Consider the following 24,714-nt stretch of genomic DNA (forward strand, 5'->3'; position numbering starts at 1 on the left):
ACGTGTGGTAGTTAAGACATTAAAAAAAGATGGATTAAGATGTTTTCAGGGCAACTGGAAGACTTGTAAGAGGCAACAAAAGACTTGAGACAATAGAAAAGCTTTTAGCAATGCTAAAGCTTTGGTTTCGATCAACTCCTGTTTTAGAATGACATAAAGTCAAAAGTAAATCCAATCAAAAGTCTGTGGCAATTTTTGACACTGAAATAGTTGTTCATAGAAACTCTCTTGCTAATCTGACCAAAGCCATTTCAGTGTCTAGACGTGAAAACCTGTTAGAGGTGTATCCCCAAAACACCTGGAAGTTGCAGATAATCAGTGAAAAATGTGTAAACCATTCAGACTTTCCCTCTACTTCTTAGTTACATGCTACGTTGTGTTGCTCTGTCACATGAAATCCCAATAAAACACATCCAAGTTTGTGGTTGTACTGTGACAAAAAGTGAAGACGTCCAGGATTGGCATTTTGTCCCCCCAAACCACGGTACTTAGCAGAAGCCTGGCAGGCATCCGTATTTTGCCTTACGCTACGGGTTGCTGCTTCCTCAGTTTTGTCCAGGAAGAAACTGTGGAAAATCTGTGTTGGTTGTTCCCAGCAAGTGCTGAAGATCTTATTGCTTATTCCTACAAAAAAACATAATAATTAGGCTTATGTAACCACTGCTAGGGAGCAAAAATAATAATGCACACTGTGGCAGAGTCAGCCAAGGTGGCAGTCAGGGTTCTCCCAATTACAGTCCCATGGAAAATTAGGTTTCTCATTAACTGGAGCTGTTGTTCGCCCCATTACAGAAGAAATTAATCAAACCTAATGCAAGGCATAAAAAAGTTACCATTAAGAAAACCTGAAGAGACGCCAACACTTCCATCTTTCATGCAGATTGTGCTCCACGTCTGTATTCCATTTAGATGGCACACACTTCTGTCTTTTCTTTAACATGTTTTTATGTTATTGCAGAAGATGATGGTGGGCTCTTCAGATCGTTAGCCATAATAAGTGACACATGCAGCAAATAGAGATTATGACCAGTGCGGACACAGATTTTCCCCTTGAGACTCACAGTGTGTGAGCGGGGTGAGAGTTTGAATCTAATGGGGGCAGACTGCACAGCTATGCTCCTGATCTGTGAATTCTCACCGGACTTGTGATTGTGTCAGTGGACTCTGAGGCTTTTCTTGGCTTTTCTCGGCAAGTACAGTGAGAACCACACACCCTTCGGAAACTGGAAAATGGAGTTGTGGAAACACGGCAGGATATCTGAGAGAACTCTGAATTTATCTCAGGCTCTCATTTATTTATTTTTTTGTATGTTTTCTTTTTTTTCACTCATTTTAGGGCTGTAGTCAATAAGGGAATATGTTATTTACATGCGGGTCTGTGTTTTAATGGAACAACGTTGCGTTGTGTGTCATTTAATAAAGTACATTCTTATTGGATGTTGCCCCAATGGACCTTATCAAGCTCCGCCCACAAGAAAATCCCACGTAGCCGCAACTCTCACAAACAAAGCCTTGCGGCGCTTTATTTCACCCAATATCGGCCACAACAATGGACAGAGGAACTAACAAGTTCATGTCATCTTTTTTGGATGACATCAAGGTGTTTGAGAATTTTACTACCGCAAATACGACCAGGATACCTGACGCCAGCAGCACAGATACCCCACTGGCAATGGAGAACCACTCTTTTTCGATTGTTGATGCGAAAACTTTCTGCCAGTCTGCTAGTCCACAGTGTAGCCTGTCGCTACATTAGCACGTGTTTACTAATGCACGTACATGAGCTTGTGTTTGTGAGACGCCACGCACGTGGCAGCCGCGCTACTACGTAAAAAGGGCATAAGCCAATGACACGCGGCTTCTCTGTACATATTTCCAATATTTAGTCTTATGTGAATAAAAAAAATAGTTAATTTTGTTTTTAAAGTTTCGGTATTTACCAGAATTTGCAAAGCGAACATCTAAATTAAATACTCTTTAACTTCTAAAGTAATTAAGTGTCTCATTGACAAAATGGCGCCCATAACCACCGCTGCTAGCACCACCTAGCATGTCTGCACGTGCCATCACCATGGACGTCCAAGCCCAGCGGTGAAACATGGCGGCGGTCGATGTGTGCCTTCAGATTAGTTTGGCTGATTAACTGTGCCGTTTCCTGCAGTGACGGCTGGGCGGACCGTGTGGAGGTGGTGGAGGGATACGAGCACGAGGCTGTCGGCGGCATCACCGTGAAGCTCCACTCCGAGGAGGTTTCCTCCTTCGACAATTACTTCCTGAAGCTCAAGCTCAGCACGAACACGCGCAACCCGTGGTTCCCGGAGTTCTGGCAGCACCGCTTTCAGTGCCGCCTTCCCGGACACCCGCAGGAGAACCTGAACTACGCGCGCAACTGCTCAGGTAGTGTGTTTACTTTGAACAGAGAAAGTCTGCCACTTTGAAATATTGTGATGTGTTCAAGTGCCAGAGCGAAGGAGCCAAAAGGCCCCATGAAGTGGAACGACCTCTTTAAATATGAATTAGACTGCCTGAGGGTAAAATCTTTTCATATTGTTCATTTGTGTGTTACTTTGCTTTCACAGAGGATGATGATCTAGGTAAATTAAGTGCTTTTCATTATTAAAGGAACACTGCTAATGTATTAGCTTTTTCCCCTCTTGTTTTCTTGAAATGATGCTCAACAAGCATGTTTCTAAATGTATATATTTTTTATGACACAGCTTTTTTATTTATTTATGTTTGGGTTTTTTCAACAAAAAGCTTGTGTATATATTTACGTTTTTAATCAAACAATATGAGGCTTTTATTTAAAAAAAAAAAAGATTTTCTCTCGATATAAATGACGTTTACAGAAACTGATAAACGTAAATATAAATTGGTGCATGCAACACCTATTTATTTATTTTTTCTCAGTTGACACCTCTGGCTCTACTTGTGTGGATTTATGTTGCACTTTTTGTTAAATGTTATTTGCAGCAATGACACTTTTTTTCCCCTTGTAATGCTTTTGGTCTGATGCACAAACCCGAAGCTTTTGTTTGCTCCTATGAGCTGTCATGTTTTAATTTAAAAATAAACAACGCATTAAAAATTGCATTTAAATTTTTTTCGTCTTTTATGTGGAAAGTAGTTCCCATTTGCTGTTTAGTCATTTTTATTTTTGTTTTTATTTCTTATTTATTAATTTATTTTGGTTTAGAACTCCAAGATGGTGAGTGAATTATTATTTTTTTTTCAGTTTCATTTTATTTTTTTCCGAATGGAAACGTAAAGCTGCTCAACTCACAAATATACCTGGAGGTTGACTGACATTAAAATTGAAACACATTAATGACGCAATTAATCTCAGTGGACCTCTTATATATGAAGCTATTGGGATGTTTTGTTTGGGGTTTCGAGAGCCCAATAATTGGGTTTGTTTGTGCTCTCACGCCCTCCCTCTATGCTTTTAAGGCAGTCGCATAAAACAGCCCAATAACTGGCTGAATCTTGCTGAATTTGCATGTGAGCACACAAACCGTGCTGCTCTATTCACATAGTACGCAGTCAAAGTCCCGCTGTCGTGCAACCGAATAATCCCGACATGCAGCAGTAGGCCCCTCTGCTTGCATGCAGACATCATAACATCGCCGCATCACGACTGATGAGTGCAGCGAGCGTCAAAGACAAGAAGCTGCTAAAGTAGGTCATCACCAGTCGCTCCCTTCGGATGCTCACCCAGCTGCTAACCCGACTGTAGTTACTGTTTATGTGTTTGTTTGCACAGGCAGCTTTCCCAGCAGCTGTTTTGAAATCGTTATTGCAACAAGCGCAGCAGACAGGAGGAGATGCTTATAAAGAAATACCGTCACCTGCTGCTTAGAGCTGGTGAAAACTGTTTTTCCCCCAAGAAACTACTGCATGATTTCTCAGCAAAGTAATTGAGATCCCATATAACAGGAGATGAAAGGGGTGGAAAAACCAACAGCAGAAAACAATAAAGTAATATTTATTGTTAGAAAATTAAAGTCCAATTGTAAGATACGCCTAATGAACTCTGTTCTTCTTTCCACACCGTTTTTGATTTTAACAGCATAGTTTAAGGTGAAGGGCACAAAGGAGGGATGGACATTCAGGGAAAGAAATTCAGTCTGTGTTCAGAAGTGGATCATACTTAGTCAGGCGAAACGCTAATAATTCTTGCCTTAGAATAAGCCTTGCCAGACTTCCAGCCTTCACGCTGGTGCTCCGGTCTGCAACATGAACGCCTGGACTCATCCATCTTTTGGCTGAAATCAAGGCACCACTAAAATCACCCACATTTTCAAATGAACGACAGTTAAATACTGCCAAAATATAACAGTTCAACAAAGAAAAGGGCTTTAAAAAAGAAAAAAATATATATATTTTTGTTGGTTTTGACATAATTTCTACCACAATTAGTAGCCATGTGTGGAAGCCAAGGACCAGACATTTTACATATGTAGCTTTTCCTGATGGTTTTCTCGAAATAACGAGTGTGTGTGCTGAACTATTCAGAATTGTATTTACAAGAATATTTTAAAACCATTTATTATTTACCTCCCACTTCACAGCTGTGCTCTTTACATTTTATTCTGTCAAGTCAAGTCTCAGTAAAACACAGCAAGTGTTGCATAAGTAAGGGTTTAAGGATTACGAACACTTTTCCAAGGCATGTGCATGTACAGGATGATGCTATCTTGTACTGATAGTGAAGGTTAAGACTGCAGTCTTGTAATGCATCATTATTAGTTGCTTTAGCTTGCATTGCAAAGAAGAAAAAAATCAGACTTCAGGGACCTTTGGCGAGAAGATGCAAAATATTGAACACAGCTATTAACACAAAAAGATTGCCGCAAGAGAGGTTGGTGTAAGTACAATGTGAAACGCTTAATTAAAAAACTGCTTTCTCCAGCTTGCATTACACTGAACTGATAGGGTGTTTGAAAAAAAAAATCATACTCTGATGTTACTCATTTTTTAAGTATTTGTTAATTCCCACAGTGACAGATGAAATAAGGGAGCTGAATAAAAGAAAAACCCGTGAGACTTTGGCATATTAATGGTGGTCAAGCAGAATGCAGAGGCAATGCGGTGCAGGTTTTTAAGAGACTTGGACCATTTCTAATTCAATCCTGACTCATGACTCCAAGAATGAATAGTTTTGCCATGGTAACAAGGTTTCGTCGAAGCCATTTTCTGAGACTTCCAGTTCCTTAAAAGCAGTCTCCCACAGAGGACAAAAAAAACAAAATGAACATGTTTCCAGCAGCTTGAATTCAGAGAACATTTTCTGCAGCTGTGTGCACCCTATCACTCCTTTGTAATTCCTTGCATCCTGCCAGGCAACCTGTTGGGTACATATGGACCTGAGAGATGACATAAAACATGCTACTGCTTGCATTAACGAGGCACTGTACAGCTTTTCCCATTTAAAAAATGAATACGCTTATCTTGTAAGAGATTCCTTACTGTTGTCTCCTTTATGGGCAGGTTACGAAAGTCTTGAAGACAACTATGTTCAAGACAGCAAAATGGGCTTTGTCATCAATGCCATCTACGCCATGGCACACGGTCTGCATGACATGCACTCTCACCTCTGTCCTGGCTATGTGGGACTGTGTGATGACATGAAACCCATCGATGGAAGCCATTTGCTGGAGTTTCTGCTCAAGACGTCCTTCACAGGAGTGTCCGGGGAGGACATATGGTTTGATGAGAATGGAGACTCGCCTGGAAGGTAAGCTACTTCACGTGTGTGGTTGAAAGCATGGTTTTATGCCGCAATTATGGTTAATAGACAATATAAATCCCAGGCATTGCCTTAAAAAAAGACTGTTCATGCTTGAAAACCCTCCAATGTGGCTTCATGAAAACAAATCTCCAAAGAGGAGTGGGTGAACATTCATCCAAAGCAATGTAATTGGTCAGTAAAAACTACCAGTTTTTACTGACACTTGCCCTCAAGGCTGGAAAGTCAAGTTATTGGATTCAGGAAGTGGTTAATTGTTTTTGAAATGGATATGTCACAGTTGTTCTGAATACGTTTTTTGTCCCTCAATAAATTAAATTACAATTTTAAAATTGCTTGTTGTATTTACTCGTATTATCTTTGTCCTATATAAAAAAATTGCTTGATCAAGTCAAGTACTTAAGCATTATAAATGCACAAGAAATATATTGGGAAGGAAAGTAAAAAAAATAAAGAAATATTTTATAAATAAACTAATATAAATAAACTAAATATAAATAAACTAATTTGAAAAACACAAAATGGGGGCTAAAAACTGACTTGAAAAAAGAGTTTGTTAAGGAGTCCTTTTTAGCTATAAATTATTTCGATCACCTTGTCATCATTTTTCTCCCGACCCATCTTCACTCAGGTATGAGATTATGAACTTCCAGCATGTGGAGCCTGGGGTTTATGACTACATCAACATCGGCTCGTGGCACGAGGGCATGCTGAGCCTCGACGATGAAATGATCCAGATGAACAGCAGCGACATGGTCCGCTCCGTCTGCAGCGAGCCCTGCTCCAAAGGAGAAATCAAGGTTCAGGACTCATCTTTTACACGCTGTGATTAGATGTCACTGATGGCGGACATCTTTAATGTTTTTGTCTACTCCCATTAGTAAAAACATACTTAATTCACACACTTTAATTGTCTGTTTAATTGTACAGTGTTTGTTGATAGCTAGCTAACTAACTAACCAGCTAGCTTAGTAGTGAGCTAGACAGCTAGCTAACTAGCTAAAAAGCTAGTTAGCTAGTTAACTAGCTAGATAGCTGGCTAACTAGCTAAAGAGCTAGATAGCTGGCTACCTAGCTCCATAGTTGGCTAACTATCTAAATAGTTAGACAGTTGCTAGTTAACTATCCAGTGAGGGAGTTAGCTAGCAGCCTATCAATTAATTTAAATAGACACCTTATTAATCAACAAAACAAATGATTGTTAAAAGCATTGCAATTCCAATTAGACATCTTTTGTTGTCTATAAATAATTCTGCTGTTATTCACAACTGTAATAAGTTATTTATTAGTAAAACATTTAAAAAATAATTGTTCCGCTGCCTATTTGTTACTTATAGCTTTTCTTTCTTAAAATTTTCTATGTTTAAAGCAAATATTAAATATTTACTAGGTTTCCTTTTTTTCCAGGCAGCAGAGAGTCACACAATGGTATTTTTTGATAAGTAGTTTAATTTCTTTGTTTCTTCTGGACAGGTCATAAGAAAGGGGGAGGTGAGCTGCTGCTGGATATGCACTGCCTGCAAGGACAATGAATATGTGCAGGACGAGTTCACATGCAAGGCCTGTGAGCTGGGCTGGTGGCCTGACAAAGAACTGGAGGGTACGTTTGTTTGCCTCCTTCTCCTTGTTTTTACAGCTGCTGCAAAAGTTTTGTCAGTTTTGAAGACGAGACGATAGAAGATCTAAACAGCTACCATCAGTATTGTACCAGATAACCAGATAATAAATAAATAAGACTGTGTGGCGTTCCAGACGGTTTGATACATTCAATTTCTACATGAATGTCATACACATTTTGTTATATTTGATTTCATTTTTTTTGTTTTGTTTTGTGAAGGGCACTCAATGATCTTCAATTGCAAATTGGGTGTACAGATTCAAATTCATTGTGCATTTCCTCTACATAGAATCAACATACAGCATATAAGCTCAAATAAATACATACACCACCAATATCTGGATGAATCATGCATGTTTCAGAAAAATCATATGTCTCATCAAGGTTCTGAAGTAATTCTAGTTGGATATTTATCAGTTACTATCTTTGTAGTAACTGATAAATCTTAAGTATAGTCACATTTACAATCTGATTTTAGTCTGGGCAATTCCAGAAGCTCAATGTTTTCCTGCATAACACACTTCACAACCAGATTTGATGTGTTTGGTATGATTGTCCACCATCTAAGCCAAGCTCTCAGACAAAGGAAAATTGATGAAGATGCGCAAGAACAATCAGATTTTTTTCTTCTTTTTATGGAGGACCCAACTGCTACGCCTGAACAAAATTTTTTGTTTGATTAGAAACAAAAGCTAAAGCTTGTTGGGCGTGGCGTACGGGATAGCGCGACCCACATTTGAAGGCCTTGATTCCTCGACGCGGGTTCGATTCCCGGACCTGACGATATTTGCCACAGGTCTTGTCTCCTTTCCTGTCAGCCTACTTTCATATAAGGGATGCTAGAGCCCACAAAAACCCCCTAGAGGGGGAAAAATAATGTTTGGTTTGTTTGCTTTCATGCTGACTTAAACTGGGGTTACTTTAGTTGCCTGAGTCTCCATTTTTTTGGCATTATGCCTCCAAGCAGCGACAATTGCTTGACTTACAAAACCAAAAAGTTCCCCCAAGCTCCTACTTCTCCTGCCAGAACTACTGCACCATGTACAATTTGTCCTGCTAAGAGTTTTCTGCTTCCCAAACCTGTTCTGTCCTATTTTCATTGCCTTCCCATGACACCTGAGAGCACATTCATCATCTTCACCATTTCATCCGACAGCAGCCCTATTCCACTTACCACTCTTCTGGCCCACTTTAACAAGGCCTTGTACGCCTTTCCAAACAAAAGACATCTTCTTAACACATTAATCACACGCAAGCTTCTGCATTTTTAACAGTGTTGATTACACAAACAAAACCGGATCACTCCTTGACTGTCTATGTGTAGATTAAAAGTGTTAGAAATCATACAAATTCCACATTCCCCTTCTACTCTACGAATGAAAAAATATAGGTGATTTTACTCTGATGTCTGAAATGTGCAGCTACTTACTTTGTCCTGCTTCTTTGGCCCCCTCCAGCCTGGCTGCAGCCCAGCCTGGCCATGGCTCAGTTGAAAGGCGTTTATTTATAGTTGAGCTAAAAACCTACTTTAGAAATTACTGTATTTTCTCTGGCTAAGATGCTCATCATTTCTTGTACATGCAGTCGTGTAAAGTAGCCTGAAGTCTGAAGGGCTTTTTATTTCAAAATTATTTATTCATCTTTGAGTTGATGGCCAATTTTACATAATCCTATTTTGTCAGGCTGGAGCCACAAACGTCCATATATTGATAGGGATTTTATGATTTGACCAAAGTAGTTGGCTTAAATGCTGCAAAAAAGAAATTTCTAACAAAGAGAACTAAGTTTGTTGTGCAATTGCCTTCAGCTCTCTGAGTCAAAACTTTTGCACATCAGGAGGCTGAAATGTTGGCCCATTATTCTTTGCAAGACAGCTCAAGCAACTTTAAGGTTTTGTCACAGATTCTAAGTTGGATTTAGGTCTGACCTTTGACTGGACCAGTCTAGCACATTAATATGATTTGATTGTTATTTGGGCTCTTGCTGTATGTTAATGCTGTTGTCCATCAACACACTTCTCCCTAATCTTTAGTCGTTTGCAGTCTCTAATAGGACTTCATCTTGTTTCTGCTGAATAAAAGTCATTCCTACATCATAAACCTGACACAGTTCTGTAATGGTGTTGTATAGCCTTAGTTTTCCACCACACATACTATTTTGCATTTTGCAGTTTCTTCCACTTGAGCTGTCGATCTGTGCAACTCCCTCTAATTTATTTTTGGATTTCTTTTTGCTCCTCTCAGAAATGCTTTTTTTTTTTGCTGGCCTCTCAAATTAGGGTTAGTTTCTTAATAAGTTTGCATTCTGGCTATGTTGCTTTCATTTTTCAATAGAGGATTGAACAGCATCCTTTGAGATGTTCAAAGTTTGGAATTTTGCGTTCTTACGTAATTTTGCTGTGATTTTTGCCTACATGTTCCTTTTCTTTGACCTATCTGCTGTCTTTCTTGGTCTTCGTGATGGTAATGTTCTTTGCAAACCTCTGTTGCCTTCGTAGAAAGCTCTATTTTCTTTAAATTAATTTATTTCATTTGAAAAAACAAATATTGTAATATTCCGTTATGACCCCCAAGCACCAGACAGAAGTTTTGCAACTAACACTGGTTTATTTAGGTCAAATATAACAGGGCAGTTCTCAAAGAGATATCAGCCAACTTTCTCGTCTTCTGACAACAGCCCCTCCCTTCCAAGAAGCATCCCAAGATTTCTTCCGGTATAACCTCAAAAACAACCTATGTTAAGAAACAGTAATCCTGCAACAGCACCTAATAATCCATTACGATCTATAAAATTTTATATTGGTCTGTCACATAAAATCCCCATAATGTTGCTGGTGAACTCGAACAGCCACTGTTCACAAACTGTGAATTTTGTGATTCTGTGACACGATGTAAAATAGCTGGTATTCTCCCGTCAGGTTGCGAACCAATTCCCCTGCACTACCTGGAGTGGAGCAATCCAGAATCCATCATCCAGGTTGTCTTCTCCTGTTTGGGCATCCTGGTCACATCATTCGTTGCCTTCATCTTCGTCCTGTACCGTGACACGCCTGTGGTGAAGTCATCCAGCCGCGAGCTCTGCTACATTATCCTGGCTGGGATCTTCCTTGGATACCTGTGCCCTTTCACCCTCATAGCGCGACCCACAGTGGCGTCCTGCTACCTTCAGAGACTTCTCGTCGGTCTCTCGGCCGCCATGTGCTACTCGGCACTCGTGACCAAAACCAATCGCATCGCTCGCATCCTGGCGGGAAGCAAGAAGAAGATCTGCACCAGGAAGCCGAGGTTCATGAGCGCGTGGGCTCAGGTGGTCATCGCCTCAATACTTATCAGTCTTCAGTTGACGTTGGAAGTTACGCTTATCATCATGGAGCCTCCCGAACCGATCAAATCCTACCCCAGCATCAGAGAAGTGTTTCTGATCTGCAACACCAGCAACCTCGGCGTTGTGGCACCACTGGGCTACAACGGTTTGCTCATCATGAGCTGCACCTACTATGCCTTCAAGACCCGCAACGTTCCCGCCAATTTCAACGAAGCCAAGTACATCGCCTTCACCATGTACACCACGTGCATCATCTGGCTCGCCTTTGTGCCGATCTACTTCGGCAGCAACTACAAGATCATCACCACGTCGTTCTCCGTGAGCCTCAGCGTGACCGTGGCTTTGGGGTGCATGTTCACGCCAAAGATGTACATCATCATTGCAAAGCCAGAGCGGAACGTACGCAGCGCGTTCACCACGTCCGACGCCGTGCGCATGCACGTCGGCGACGGCAAGATCGCCTGCCGAAGCAACAGCCTCCTCAACATGTTCAAGAGGAAGAAGAACACCGGGAACGGCAGGTGGGTTCATTAATTGAGTCTGAGTCCTGCTCCTGAGGCACCTCAGGGATGCTCGTTTTACTGGAACTCCCTCTCTAAGGGAGCTTGACATCTCGCTGTATTTACTGTCAGAGAGGCACCTGTTGTAAAGTGTGGCAAATGTAGGCCATCGCTCAATTCACACAGACGTGTCAAACTTTGATCTGTTAGCCAATTTAAAACAAGCATTCCTACGTGCTGAGGGATCAAAAAAATACATAAAAAGGGTTTCTACAGGACTCATTGGACTAAAGACCAGACCAGAAAATACATCTCAGATCAGAAGTTTGCATACATTAACCACTGGCATAAATGTCTATTTTAAATTTTTAGTCATTCATTCAATGACAAATTTTTTCATAATTGACTTTTATTGTTGGTTTTCACAAGAATTGGAGGAACAACTTGTATATATCCTTGACTTTATATATTCCAGACTGGCTCAAACATATACATTAACTGACCAATCAATGGTTGTGTGTTTGGCCTTTTTGTGTTGTGTGAGCACCAGCTCCTTCACAAATTTTAGCTACCTATCTGGAGGTAATGATAAACCTTCATTGTTCCCACTTCTATTTGCAATGCATCACTGTCACTGGCAGCAAAACAGATCCATTATGCTGCGGTCACCATACTTGACGGTTGTACCAACACATTTAAGTGAATTCTGCAATTTCTGCCAAAACAAATGGTCAAATATTCTACTAGAATTGATCTGGAAGCTTGTTTAAGTTGGTAAGGTGCAACTTACTAGGAGGCATTTATCCAAATAGTGGTAGACGTGTGTAGTTAAAATCTGTCAATTAGAGAAAATTCACAATCAATCTAGTGCAGTGAAGTTTTGTTTTTAAACATACTGAAATTGCTTGTTTTATGGTTCGTCTACTCAGAAAAAAGAAAGTTTGAAATGTATTACTGAACATTACTTGACATTCATGCCAATCTTGAATGCATGTAAGCTTCAGACTAAAACTATGACACGTTTGTGTGCTAAATTCAACTCTCTATTAAACCTGAAGATACCCTGAAATACCACCTATAGACTTATATTAGACTAGAATATATATAAAAACCAGTTATTTTCAAACTAGCATGATTTTCTGACATGAACTTGAACCTGTCTTTTCTTCTACACCTTTGCGGGTTCCTGCGCAGTAACAGCCATCTTTATTTTGTTCATAGTTCTAATGGAAAGTCTGTGTCATGGTCTGAACCAGGTGCAAGACATCCTCCCAAAGGGGATCATATGTGGCACAGACTGTCAGTGCATGTGAAGAGACAGGAAGCAGGTTCCAATCAGATGGCTGTCATCAAACCCTTAACTAATACCTACCAAAACACTGCCGGGGAGTTCTCAGACCTCAGCACTAAGACGTTGTACAATGTAGCTGAGGAGGACGAAAACGACCCGCTCACTTACAGCTCCCCCGCCACTCCCCCCATGATGGCCCATGGACAGATGCCAGCCTGTGACATGACAAAAGAGGCGGCCGGGGACGTGGAGCTCTATTCCCTGGAGCGTCTCCAGCAAAATAGCGTTATCCCTCAACTCTGCGTCACGGACCGCCTGCAGGAGGAGATTGTTCTGAATAAGTTCAGCAGTGACAACCAGGAGCTCTTTGACGATGTGCGCCTGCCTCCGGCTGTTTCAGGCATGCCGGTGTACCACCAGGCTCACCTCATCCAGCAGGAACCCATCCTGCCTGTCCATCTTGACCCATTTGATGAGGAGCCCGTCTCCCCTTTAGAGGAGGAGGAAGAAATGGAGAACGAGCAGTTTGGCCTCTTACAGGGCTACATGTATAACAACACCCAGATTCACGACGACGACGATGAGGAGGAGGAAGAGGAGGAGGACTTGATTGAGGTCAAATTAGCAATGGAGGACTCCGTCGCCCTAATGCCTCCGTCCCCTTTCCGTGATCGCTCTGGTACCCCAGTAAGCCCGTTTCCCAACTCACCAGTGTCCGAGTCTGTCTTGTGCACACCTCCAAATGTGACGTATGCCTCTGTCATTCTTGGAGACTACAAGCAGAGCGCTTCGACTCTGTGATTTGATGCCCTAAATGTTAAAGGTGCAGTATGTAACTTTAATAAAAACTGCCTTTTGTTAAAACTGTCACCATGTTGTGCCAGTATGGTTTGAGACAATTTGTGAAAAAATTGATCTCCAACTTCTCCATGAGCTACTATTATCATCTGAAGAAATGCACCACTCCTAATCAAAAACAACCAATTAGAGCCAGGAGGAGGTTCCTAGCGCTGACAGTCATCCTTGTGTACACTCTACTAAATGTGCTAATGGCAGAGAAACACCTCACCGTTATAGAAAAACCATTTATCGCAGTGATCAGTCGCCACCCTAACCAGCTTGAGCATTCATGACAGACTGTGCTCAGTGTAGCATAGCAGAGAGCAAGAAGGGGGAGATAAATGGGAGAATGAGCAGCGCTACACAGAGGGGTGATTAACAACGGTAAGAGCCTCTTCCTGGCTCAGATTGGTGGTTTCTCCATAGCACTGGGAGAAGGCAGAGGAGCTTGATCCTTTTTTTTCACAGATTATCATCTTCAAACAATACTGTCACGACATAGCGTCAGTTTCAACAGACATGTGGAAAATATTTTTTATGAAAGTTACATGCTGCAGTTTTAAGAGTTCTGCTACTTATTCCAGTTTACATCAACATGCGCTGTATGTGATAATATATAAGGAAGAAGTCACTCTGTGGTCATTTTCCCACGATAGCTTTTACTTAAGTTCCTACAATTTATAAGAATTAAATACGCCGTATGGAGTAGTGAAAGATCTTACAAACATGCTGTATATTTCTGATGTAATATTTTACATTTAAGTAGATTCTGCCTTTACTTGACAATTGAATAAGCTTGCCAATGAATACATGTACATTTATTTATTTATTTATTTATTTGAAAACAGGTTTCTAACCAGACTAACAATAGTTCCAGTGTAAGACTATTCACTTTGACAGTATGCTAAGGAAAATGTGTCTTGTGTTTACACATTGTGACTGCTGTCTTTCATCAGAGAAGAGGAGGATCTAAGCAGCTGTTGGGTTGTAGATTGTCACATTTATGTTGTTGTAGGATTAGATGAGATGAAGAAAAAGCTGCTCGTAGAAGTTTAACCTGAAGAACAATGCAGCCAGGCTGCACGAGTTCTGCACTAGCTTAGCATAAAACCAGATGTATAAAATTTCTTCACCAAAATGGTGAAGAAATCTGTGGCTCCAATTTCAGACTTTTTTTTTTCCGACAAAACATTTTCCTCAAGTTTTTCTGACTTTATTACCAAAATGTACTTTCTCTCACTAATGAGCAGGGATTTGTTTATAAAATCTGTCTCTTATCAATAACAGTGGTTCAGTTTCATCAACTAATACATTCATTTTGGACTCACATATTGCTATTTTTTTCCCTTATGTGCTCCGGCTTTTGCGTGTCAGTTCAGTTTTTCTCCTAATTATTTTTATGATAAGTAGTTCCAAAATGGTCATGTATAATTTAATAACATTGTTTTCTAAAGATTCTAAATTGTATTTTTATGTATTTAATTTCTGATCTCTATTTGGACCAGATGATGCCATTGAATTCTGTCAGATTATGTCCCTGATTAATCCAACAGCTATGGCCGACCTGTTGTGGGAAGATATTAAATAATGAAGTCATAAAACCACATTTCCTTATATTAGACTATATTTAAAAGATAGGAAAACATTGACTGACACTTATCTCAGTCAATATGTCTACTTTGGTTTGTAGAAAATGACAAATTGCCCCATGGCATATAGCGCCACGTAGTAATCAAAAAAATTAATTACAAAATTGCTGCTCAAAAGGGTAAAAACTCACAATGTCTCAGCCGAACACAACAGCTATGACAGCTGCAAGAAAGGCTGGTTGTTGTTGCCAATTGTGAATGCTGAAAATGAATGTACAGTGCTGAGAAACGCTAAAACCAGGCCTTGAACCCGTAGAGCAGGCCCAGAGCTTTACACTGCCACCGCCGTGCTTCACTGCTGGTATCATGTCGTTTTTTCTGTAGTGGCGTGTCAGTTTTGCTCCGGATGTAATGGGACACTTTCCATAAAGCTCCACTGCTGTCTCAACAGTCGACAGAATAATTTCCCATGTGTCTTCTTGGGGATGACTGGGAGGTTGTTTGGGAAACATGAGACATGTGGTCATTTTGGTTCTGATCTTAGAACTCTGCCCTGGATGCCATTTTTGCTTCGGCTCTGTCCCGTGAAAACTGATCTCAACTTCTTGGCTCTTTTGTGACCTGTCTGGTCTTGAACCCAGTCCTGGGAAGAGTCAACAATGTCCTGTTTTGTCCAATTTGTGGATAATGTCTTTCATTTTCTTTGTCTGGGCTCCCGATGTCTTACAAATTGCTTTGTAGCCTTTTCCAGACAGCTCGGTGTCATTGACATTGATTTCCCATCTGTTCTTGAAATTGTAAGATTATGCAGTCAGCGTTCAGAATACTGAAGTCTTTCGGCGTACCTCAATCAAGTCATGAGTCGAACGGTTTGGCAGTAATCCCTATATTTTGCTAGAGAAACTGATGCTGGAAATGTGGTTAATAATAGCTACTTCATAACATGAGCAATCTTTTTGCTTTTGTTTTTTTCACCTTAGATGGATTTGTATCTTTAATAAAGGAAATTAAACTCCTTTTTGGTTTTGTTCTGTTCATGCCTGTCAGATATTAAATTTGTTTGTTCTAGAATTTAAGTAAAAACGATTAGAAATCTGTGGGGACAGATGGATGGATGGATGGATTCACTGAGTTTATAGTTTCCAGTTCCATATTTTGTTGCATTACTACTGATCACATCATGTTTTTTTTTTGTTTTTTTATCACAGCCTGGTCTTTATGTATGTAGCTAAATATGACTAGGCACAAACTAACATTTTTAACACTTGGATGTTTTAATTAGAAAACATTAGAAAAAGTATGCAGATTTTTTTTGTGACCTTTGAGCAAGGCCTGTCTAGTTTTATGCTAAGCTAAGAGATGCTAAGCTAGCTAGTGGATGTTATTCCTCCTTTAGCGTACACAAAGGCATATTTTGTCATGTAAAATTTACCCAAATGGTCAAAATATTGCTTAAGTGAACTTTTACATTTATTTATTTATTTTGAAAAATGTATATTTATTTATCTGTCCCACAGGACTGTGTCATGAATGTAGCAGAGGACAACTTCAAGTGCCACATTTTCATTAAAACCTTGTCTTTTATACGTTCGACACAATTCTATGGTCTTGAAATATGTGTAAATCAAGTGAAAAATTTGTATCTTTTATAATAATACGTCTTATGTCAGAGCTAGGTATGACTATAAGTCATTTGATGTACATTTGTTTTGTGAATGTATGAATTGTGCATCATAATTTGGTATTCAGATTGTATCTATATGTGTTACAGTATAACAGTAGACAGAAGACTATAGCTGTAAGACTTTCTGGTTTTTATCAGTTTCTTAAATATTTAGACTGAAAGTCTATCGCTGTTATAAAATAAGAGAAGTGCTTCTGTTACCATAAGTAACCAAGCTATTTTCAGATCATTACACTGTATTTACTGTTGGCAATCATTTGAATTATACTTGTCAAAATGGAGTGAATTAAATCTTTTTATGCCTTTTGTTGTCTATTTCATGGTGAGGCTAACTAACATCTCTGATAATTGAATTAAGATTACACAAGAAATGGTCCTCAGCAAACTAAAGAGATTTTGTATGCTGTTTATTTCAACATTTATTTCTCATTTTAGAGCAGCAGTTTTCAAATTACCCTCCAATGAACCTTCCGTGAAAAAGTTCATTGGCAGATTAAATATCTAGCAACTATAAAAGAAAATGTTTATTGACTTATTGGGTGCAGAGAAAAACAACAGACTGTTGTGAATTCATTTTACAGATCTTGTGGTATCCTCACATTTTTTAGTGAGGATGCATGGTTTCAAAAGTTCAACAAATAAAAATATGAAAAACATGTTGTGTGTTACATTCGACCCCAATTCACCCTGACACCCTTAAATAAAACGAGCTGCCTGGAGAAGACACCTAATTAGTAAATAAAGTTGCTTCAAGCTGTGTGGGTGTTTTTCGTATTTATTTTGAAAAATAAATGAGAAAACCATGAGTCCTTTTCATAGTTGTGCACCACATTGTATTTGAGGGTCAAATCAATCCCTGATAAAATTCACTGCAGCTTAGCAAAATTTTAAAAAGTTATGAATGTTTTTGGGTGGCTGTGTATTTATCTGTGAATAGGCTTCTGACCTTTTGAAAATTCACTTCGGCTGTCAAGTAAAAGCAGTTTTTTCAGCACCCGGAGGAAGAGCCAATATTTACCTCTGTTTTCAAGTTTGACATTTTACATCCGAGATAGATCCACAGTTTTTCGTTCAATATATTCAGACCAAGGCCTTATTGAGTAGATATTTTTTTAACGCATGCTACACTGCCTCCAGTGAGTAGTAGAGTGAAAGAAGCTTTACTGATCAACATATTGCCAGCTCAAGTAGTTGAACAGAACCAGGAGAAAATCGAATCGAAACCAAGTGAAACAGACAATGATGAAATAAAAAAAAGAAAGAAAAAAACTACAAAGGGCCCTAGTGGAAATTGATCATCTAAAAATCCCATGAATTTCACTTGTGAAAATCAAGTGTGGATTTAGAGCGCTTCATGGCAGAAAGCCACATGATTCACATCTTCACATATTATTTCCACATATGTGGAATGTGTGACTATAAACGGCCTGAAGAAGGGGAATATTTTAATAAAACCTTGCCCCTTTTCTTTGTTTTAACTCTGGAAAGAATAATAATAAAAAAAAAAACATCTACCAAGCTGAATAGTTAATTTTACTTTTCATTCATGGAATTTCATATTTGACCACTTTTATGCAGTGATGCTAACTGGTGGATGCTTTGGCCCTGCAATAAAACTTACATGAAGCTGTGCTAGCATGTGAACTGTAAGAGCACTGCTACAGTATTTAGTCCCCCGCTTACAAAAATGTGTTCAAATATTAAAGCACTGGAAAGACCCACACACAGCCAAGGTTTGGTCCAACTGATGCATACACAATGTTTTAAATTGCCCCCCCTTCCCTTTGCCTTTCCCATGGGGCGGTATAAATATTGATGAGGCAGGTGCCCTGCTTGTCTGACATAATGATGTGGCGCGACGCCGTCTCGTCCAATGAAGAGCGCCACTGGGACGGGATCAAACAAAGCCAGGCTCATAGGAAGTGTCTGTGTGAGGGATCAGCAAAAGAGCCAAACTTAACCTGCCGCTGTTCACACGAAACCTGTTTTTCACACCGAGTCACGAACCCACAGCAAACCCGAGTTGCCCCGCCGAAGGTCACACCGCCTCACACACCTGGGCTTGAAATCCATACTACTTTCTGCCTCGCTACGCTGGCATGTGGTGTGTGGGCTGCCTCATAAACACCTCTGCTGAGGAGCTCATTTAATGATAGTCAGGGTATTAAGCAGACCAGCGTGACACATAAAGTATACGACGCTTCCCCGGTATGAGCAAGAGGCGCTGAGTGGTTGACCTACTGAAAACAAGAGGCCAGAAGCTGCGAAACTAATAATGTCTCAAACCTCATAAACGCCACAAGGGAGAGCAGAGGTGCAATGTATTATGAGCATTCTTCATTAAAACGCAGCATATTCAACACGAGACTTAGTCTCAACACGAGACTTAGAGATCCATTAGACAAGTCTTGCAGAGCTTAGACCACTGAGAGCTGTTTAACAGCTGGAGGCGAAGTACAGCAATGAGCTCAACCTTATTTTGGCTGAAAATGTTCTGAAATATCCAAGAAAGACCATGTCTGCCTTAATGGAAGCATCAGAAAATAAATTCACATTATCTTACTGTTTCACTATTGAGAATTAGAGGGGCAGTATTAGGCACATAGTGTCATTTTATAGCGCAATCAAATAACTATGTTACCTTCAGTTATTATAAAAATACTGTCAAACATGACTTAGAAGAAATTTGACTTTGTAATTAAACTCACTAAAATTGAGGTTCTGTCTCTTTAAGAAATCCCCGCTCTTCAGGAAGTCATCATAACATGGCTTATCTATTAGCCCTTTAACAATGTTTTCACTAGAGTTGCACTGTGAAGTCGCTTGCATAATGAGCTCAGCAGTTCCACCAGGTGTTTGCTAATTGCTGCTGGCTAGTCTGAAGGAGCTGAGTGGGGGAGTTGCAGTGGACGGGTGCTTTGTAAGGTCAAAGATAAGATTGGAAACCGTGGCTCCGAAGATGAGCTTCGTCCTTCGAGGCGGCGCTGGTTCACCCAGGTGTGGAATCTGAATGGTTTGAGAAACGATTGTATGATTTCTCAAACATGCATGAAAAAAATCAAAGCAGCACTCCACATAATGAAGGAATAACACTATAATACCATGTAAAGCTCAAAACAGTTCATCTTACATAATACTGCCTCTTTAACAGGACAATAATCCCAACTGGGTTTGGAATGGAAAAAAAAAACAGGCTAATGGCAACAACCAATTCAAATAAGTTCTACCAAGAATCGTGGTCAGTCAGCCAATTCAGAATCATCCCAGAAGCTCGGGTGTACGGATGTACCCATACACACAAAGTAGTGGTTTACTTTTGAGTCAGTAAAGACATTAAGGCGGCTTTGATCTTTTCAGCACTTTCCTACAGTATCCCTCTTAGGAGCCTCTGCTATACCCCACTTTAAGAGCCACTGCCTCATTGCGCTGTGCTCATTCCTTCACCTACAATTTAGTTTGAACTCAGGCGATGCATTTTTGCACAATTTGACTGTTTCCTCGTTCAGTTTGAACAAAGGGGGTTAAAACTCGGGTTGAAGTCATGATCAGGTGGTTCATTATGATCATGCTTCCTTTGTTGGTGCCTTAATTATTCTGCAGGGATTTCAAAAGTATAAAACATTGCAGTGAAAGACTTCCCTCTTTAGTAATTTCTTCCTGATGCAATGTAGTGCAACCAAAAATGAAAAGCAAGTGGATTCAGTGTTTGGACATGAAAGCTTACTGTTCTTGGACAACTTCCTTCAAAATTCATCTCAAACCGATTCCAGATACGACAGACCCGCGTTCAGGAGTCAAGCAAAACTACTAGTCCCAGCCCTTTTTCTTGCATGGTACACAAAAGCAACTCTTCTTGTTTTGTTGTGTGAAAATATGACAGTCTGAAGAAGACTCACTCTCAGCAAAGATCCTTTTTACTTGTACATTATTGATACGCCTTATTTTATCTGCCCTCCAGTGAGGATTTTTCCTGGGAACTTTGTTCACATATGCATGGTTGCATAAAAATTTAAAGGCAACCTAACTTGTAAAACAAACCAAAAAAAAAAAAAAAGAACGCATTATTATTTGCGAATCTATGTTCGTGGCCTCGCTGTTCCTCTTTGACGGATAATGTGCCTCGAGTGACCCATTTCCAACTGGCCCATGGAGGAAATTCAGCACTCCTTATCTGTAGAACGCAGACATAGAACTATCAGCCTTGGATTTTCTTCCCTGCACACTCATGAGTGCCACTTGGTGTGGTAAAATAAACTGCAGACGGGAGCTGAAAGCTAAATATGACTGAACTAAAATAAGCAAAACAAGTCTGGAAGAAACATTTATTGTGAATATGTCTCTGTGTGTTGGTTATGTTGTCCACGGTATTGAAAAGAGATGCGAGATTTAATTCAGGACGCCTCGGCAGATTGGAGGATAAAACAATGTTGGTAGACGGGGCCATCTAGTGTACAAAAAATGCCTATGCAAAGCTGAGTTTGAGCTAAGAAAAATTTCTATTGATATATTATTTGGAAAAAAATGTATGCAACTCAAAAACTCTGGAGAGCTGATCATTTAAAACCCCATTCATAAGACCATTTTTCTACTTTACGAATTGCTTTCTTAATATTTCCTACCACATGTTTTATATTCTTTCCTCTCATCCATATGGCCCCATCATCTGCACATAATGCAGATTTTAATGGCACTAATTGGACTACATTGAGGAATTCTATTTTCCACCTTAAATTCTTTTGAATAAACATTTCCAATCTTCACTCTTATGTTTCTGTCCAGCAAAAAATTGCTATCCAATTATACATCTTCCCACATATTCCCATCTGATTGATTTTTATAAGTAGTCCTTCACTCCGTAATGAATCATATGCTTTTTCTATATCAAAAATACAGCAATAATTATCTCCTTCATTTTTAGAGCTTTCTCTATGTCATTACTGACTCTAGTTAGTGCATCAATTGTTTATCTCCCCATCCATTAATTAATTTCTTATGCTCAAGAATAAATCCTAATCTATTGACTGTTACTTTCTCCATCCATTTACTTAAATGAGTAGTTAAAGCTATAGGTCTATGGCTTATTAAATGGTAGTATTGTTGCCCTTTTCCAGCTATTTGGTATTAAGTCTTCTTTCCATATTTATTAAACAATTTTAATATTAATTTCAATGTTGCTTTTTCAATTTTCTAAACATTGACCAAACTTTCTGTAATTTTATTTCTGAACCTATTGAGGAACGATATTCTCTCCATGTTTTCTTTTTTGCTTCCTCAGTAGTTTTACGAGCCATTGCTCTTTTCCTTTTATATTCAATAAGGTTTTCGGTTGTTATGTTTATCTGTAGTATTTTAAATACCTTGTTACGATCTTTAATTGCTCTACTACATTTGACATTCCACCAAGGAACTACTTTTTTCTCACCTTTTATTTTTGGTATGATAGAATTTGCAGCATTTAAAATATGTTCTGTTATCTGACTTGTACATTCTTCAATTTTCCCTGTTAATGTAACCATTTGACTGTTTTTTTCACAATATATTTTAAATTTTAGCCAATTAGCTCCATTAAAGCACCATCTTGTTTATATGAAATCTTCCTGCCTTTATATTGTCATTAATTATTGTACTTACTGGAAAGAGCTGACTCCCTAATATAGACTCCCAGTTGGTATCCCATTCACATGAACTAACAAGACAGTGAGATATCTTTCTCTGGTTCCCCAGCAACATGCTTCTTCTTATTATATTTGTTTATTTATATATGTGTATATATATATATATAGATAGATAGATAGATAGATAGATAGATAGATAGATATAGATAGATAGATAGATAGATAGATAGATAGATAGATAGATAGATAGATAGATAGATAGATAGATAGATAGATAGATAGATAGATAGATAGATAGATAGATAGATAGATAGATAGATAGATAGATAGATAGATCATAATTAATGGTTGAACATCAAAACTCATATATCCCACAAACTCTTTGTCTGACAGAGTTTTCTCTTCAAACTTTAGCATGATAGAAAAACTATCACTAATTTCTCCATTTTTGTTTCTTTCAACTGTCGGACTACAACTACTTTCCCTCCTGACATATTTGATTTAATATCATCAACTGGCACACCAGGAGAAATACCTGAAATCACACCACACACATATTTCCTGTTGTCTAGCATTCTCCCCCTTACATTCTCACCTAGAACTTTTTCTATATCCAGTGCTCTTTCTTTTCATTTCATTTTAATCATAAATGATTAATAATCATTCATCTTTCAACATTTTAACATATTTCACTTATCCAACCAGTGAGTTGATTTCTTTAGTAAGTTTAATCAGATTCCTCTTTGACCATTTTCAAAACTATTTTAAACTCTGTCATCACAACTGTTTTTCCTTCAGCCTCAGAAACAGACAATTCTGTTAGTTGTCTTGATTTCCACAAAATCACTCCCTGACATGTCATTTCGCTCTGACGGTGGGACGTGTCCGACACACCTCACCAGGGAGGCTTTCTGGAGGCGTCCTGACCAGATGTCTGAGACACTTCAACTGGCTCCTCTCGATGTGGAGGAGCAGCGGCTCTACTCTGATTCCCCCCCAAATAACTGAGCTGCTCACTCTATCTCTAAGGGAGAGCCCAGACACCCTACGGAGAAAACCCATTTGGAGGGTGGAAACGTCGATCGACCGCTAAATTCAGAGCTTCGTTTTTGACTCAGCTCTCTCTTCATCACGACAGACCAGTTCAGCAGCCGCATCACTGTAGACACTGCGCCAATTCATTTGTCGATCTCCTGCTCCCTTCTTCCTTAATTTGCGAACAAGACTGGACCAGTCTTGAGAGGTTCTGGCCAGAACCTCTCAACCTCAGTCAAATCAGTGCACTGGCCATCAGAATCTCGGTCCCCCTTCTTCCCTCATTTGTGAACAAGACTGGTTCCAGAACCATAGCCATGGTTCTGGAAGACTGGTTCCAGAACCATAGCCATGGTTCTGGAACCAGTCTTGAGAGGTTCTGGCCAGAACCTCTCAACCTCAGTCAATCAGTGCACTGGCCATCAGAATCTCGGTCCCCCTTCTTCCCTCATTTGTGAACAAGACTGGTTCCACAACCATGGCTATGGTTCTGGAACCAGTCTTGAGAGCTTCTAGCCAGAACCTCTCAACCTCTCAACCTCAGTCAAATCAGTGCACTGGCCATCAGAATCTAGGTCCCCCTTCTTCCCTCATTTGTGAACAAGACTGGTTCCAGAACCATAGCCATGGTTCTGGAACCAGTCTTGAGAGGTTCTGGCCAGAACCTCTCAACCTCAGTCAAATCAGTGCACTGGCCATCAGAATCTCGGTCCCCCTTCTTCCCTCATTTGTGAACAAGACTGGTTCCAGAACCATAGCCATGGTTCTGGAAGACTGGTTCCAGAACCATAGCCATGGTTCTGGAACCAGTCTTGAGAGGTTCTGGCCAGAACCTCTCAACCTCAGTCAAATCAGTGCACTGGCCATCAGAATCTCGGTCCCCCTTCTTCCCTCATTTGTGAACAAGACTGGTTCCAGAACCATAGCCATGGTTCTGGAACCAGTCTTGAGAGCTTCTAGCCAGAACCTCTCAACCTCTCAACCTCAGTCAAATCAGTGCACTGGCCATCAGAATCTAGGTCCCCCTTCTTCCCTCATTTGTGAACAAGAGTGGATCCAGAACCATAGCCATGGTTCTGGAACCAGTCTTGAGAGGTTCTCGCCAGAACCTCTCAGTGCACTGGTCAAATCAGTGCACTGGCCATCAGAATCTCGGTCCCCCTTCTTCCCTCATTTGTGAACAACTGGTTCCAGAACCATAGCCATGGTTCTGGAACCAGTCTTGAGAGGTTCTAGCCAGAACCTCTCAACCTCAGTGAAATCAGTGCACTGGCCATCAGAATCTCGGTCCCCCTTCTTCCCTCATTTGTGAACAAGACTGGTTCCAGAACCATAGCCATGGTTCTGGAACCAGTCTTGAGAGGTTCTCGCCAGAACCTCTCAGTGCACTGGTCAAATCAGTGCACTGGCCATCAGAATCTAGGTCCCCCTTCTTCCCTCATTTGTGAACAAGAGTGGATCCAGAACCA

General features: G+C 40.0%; 1 protein-coding gene across 1 annotated transcript; it reads left to right on the forward strand.

The window, feature by feature from the left end:
• The first annotated feature begins 2,050 nt into the window (after positions 1–2,050).
• On the forward strand, positions 2,051–17,315 carry LOC129357887 (metabotropic glutamate receptor 1-like). Its single transcript, XM_055026835.1, has 8 exons — positions 2,051–2,091; positions 2,162–2,397; positions 2,580–2,594; positions 5,491–5,737; positions 6,381–6,549; positions 7,223–7,349; positions 10,285–11,212; positions 12,413–17,315. The coding sequence occupies exons 1-8, from the start codon at positions 2,051–2,053 to the stop codon at positions 13,281–13,283; spliced, it is 2,634 nt and encodes an 877-aa protein (XP_054882810.1). The 3' UTR covers positions 13,284–17,315.
• Positions 17,316–24,714: the final 7,399 nt, after the last annotated feature.

This window comes from Poeciliopsis prolifica, unplaced genomic scaffold, assembly GCF_027474105.1.
Source record: "Poeciliopsis prolifica strain line A6 unplaced genomic scaffold, Auburn_PproV2 SCAFFOLD330, whole genome shotgun sequence".
Classification (NCBI taxonomy): domain Eukaryota; kingdom Metazoa; phylum Chordata; class Actinopteri; order Cyprinodontiformes; family Poeciliidae; genus Poeciliopsis; species Poeciliopsis prolifica.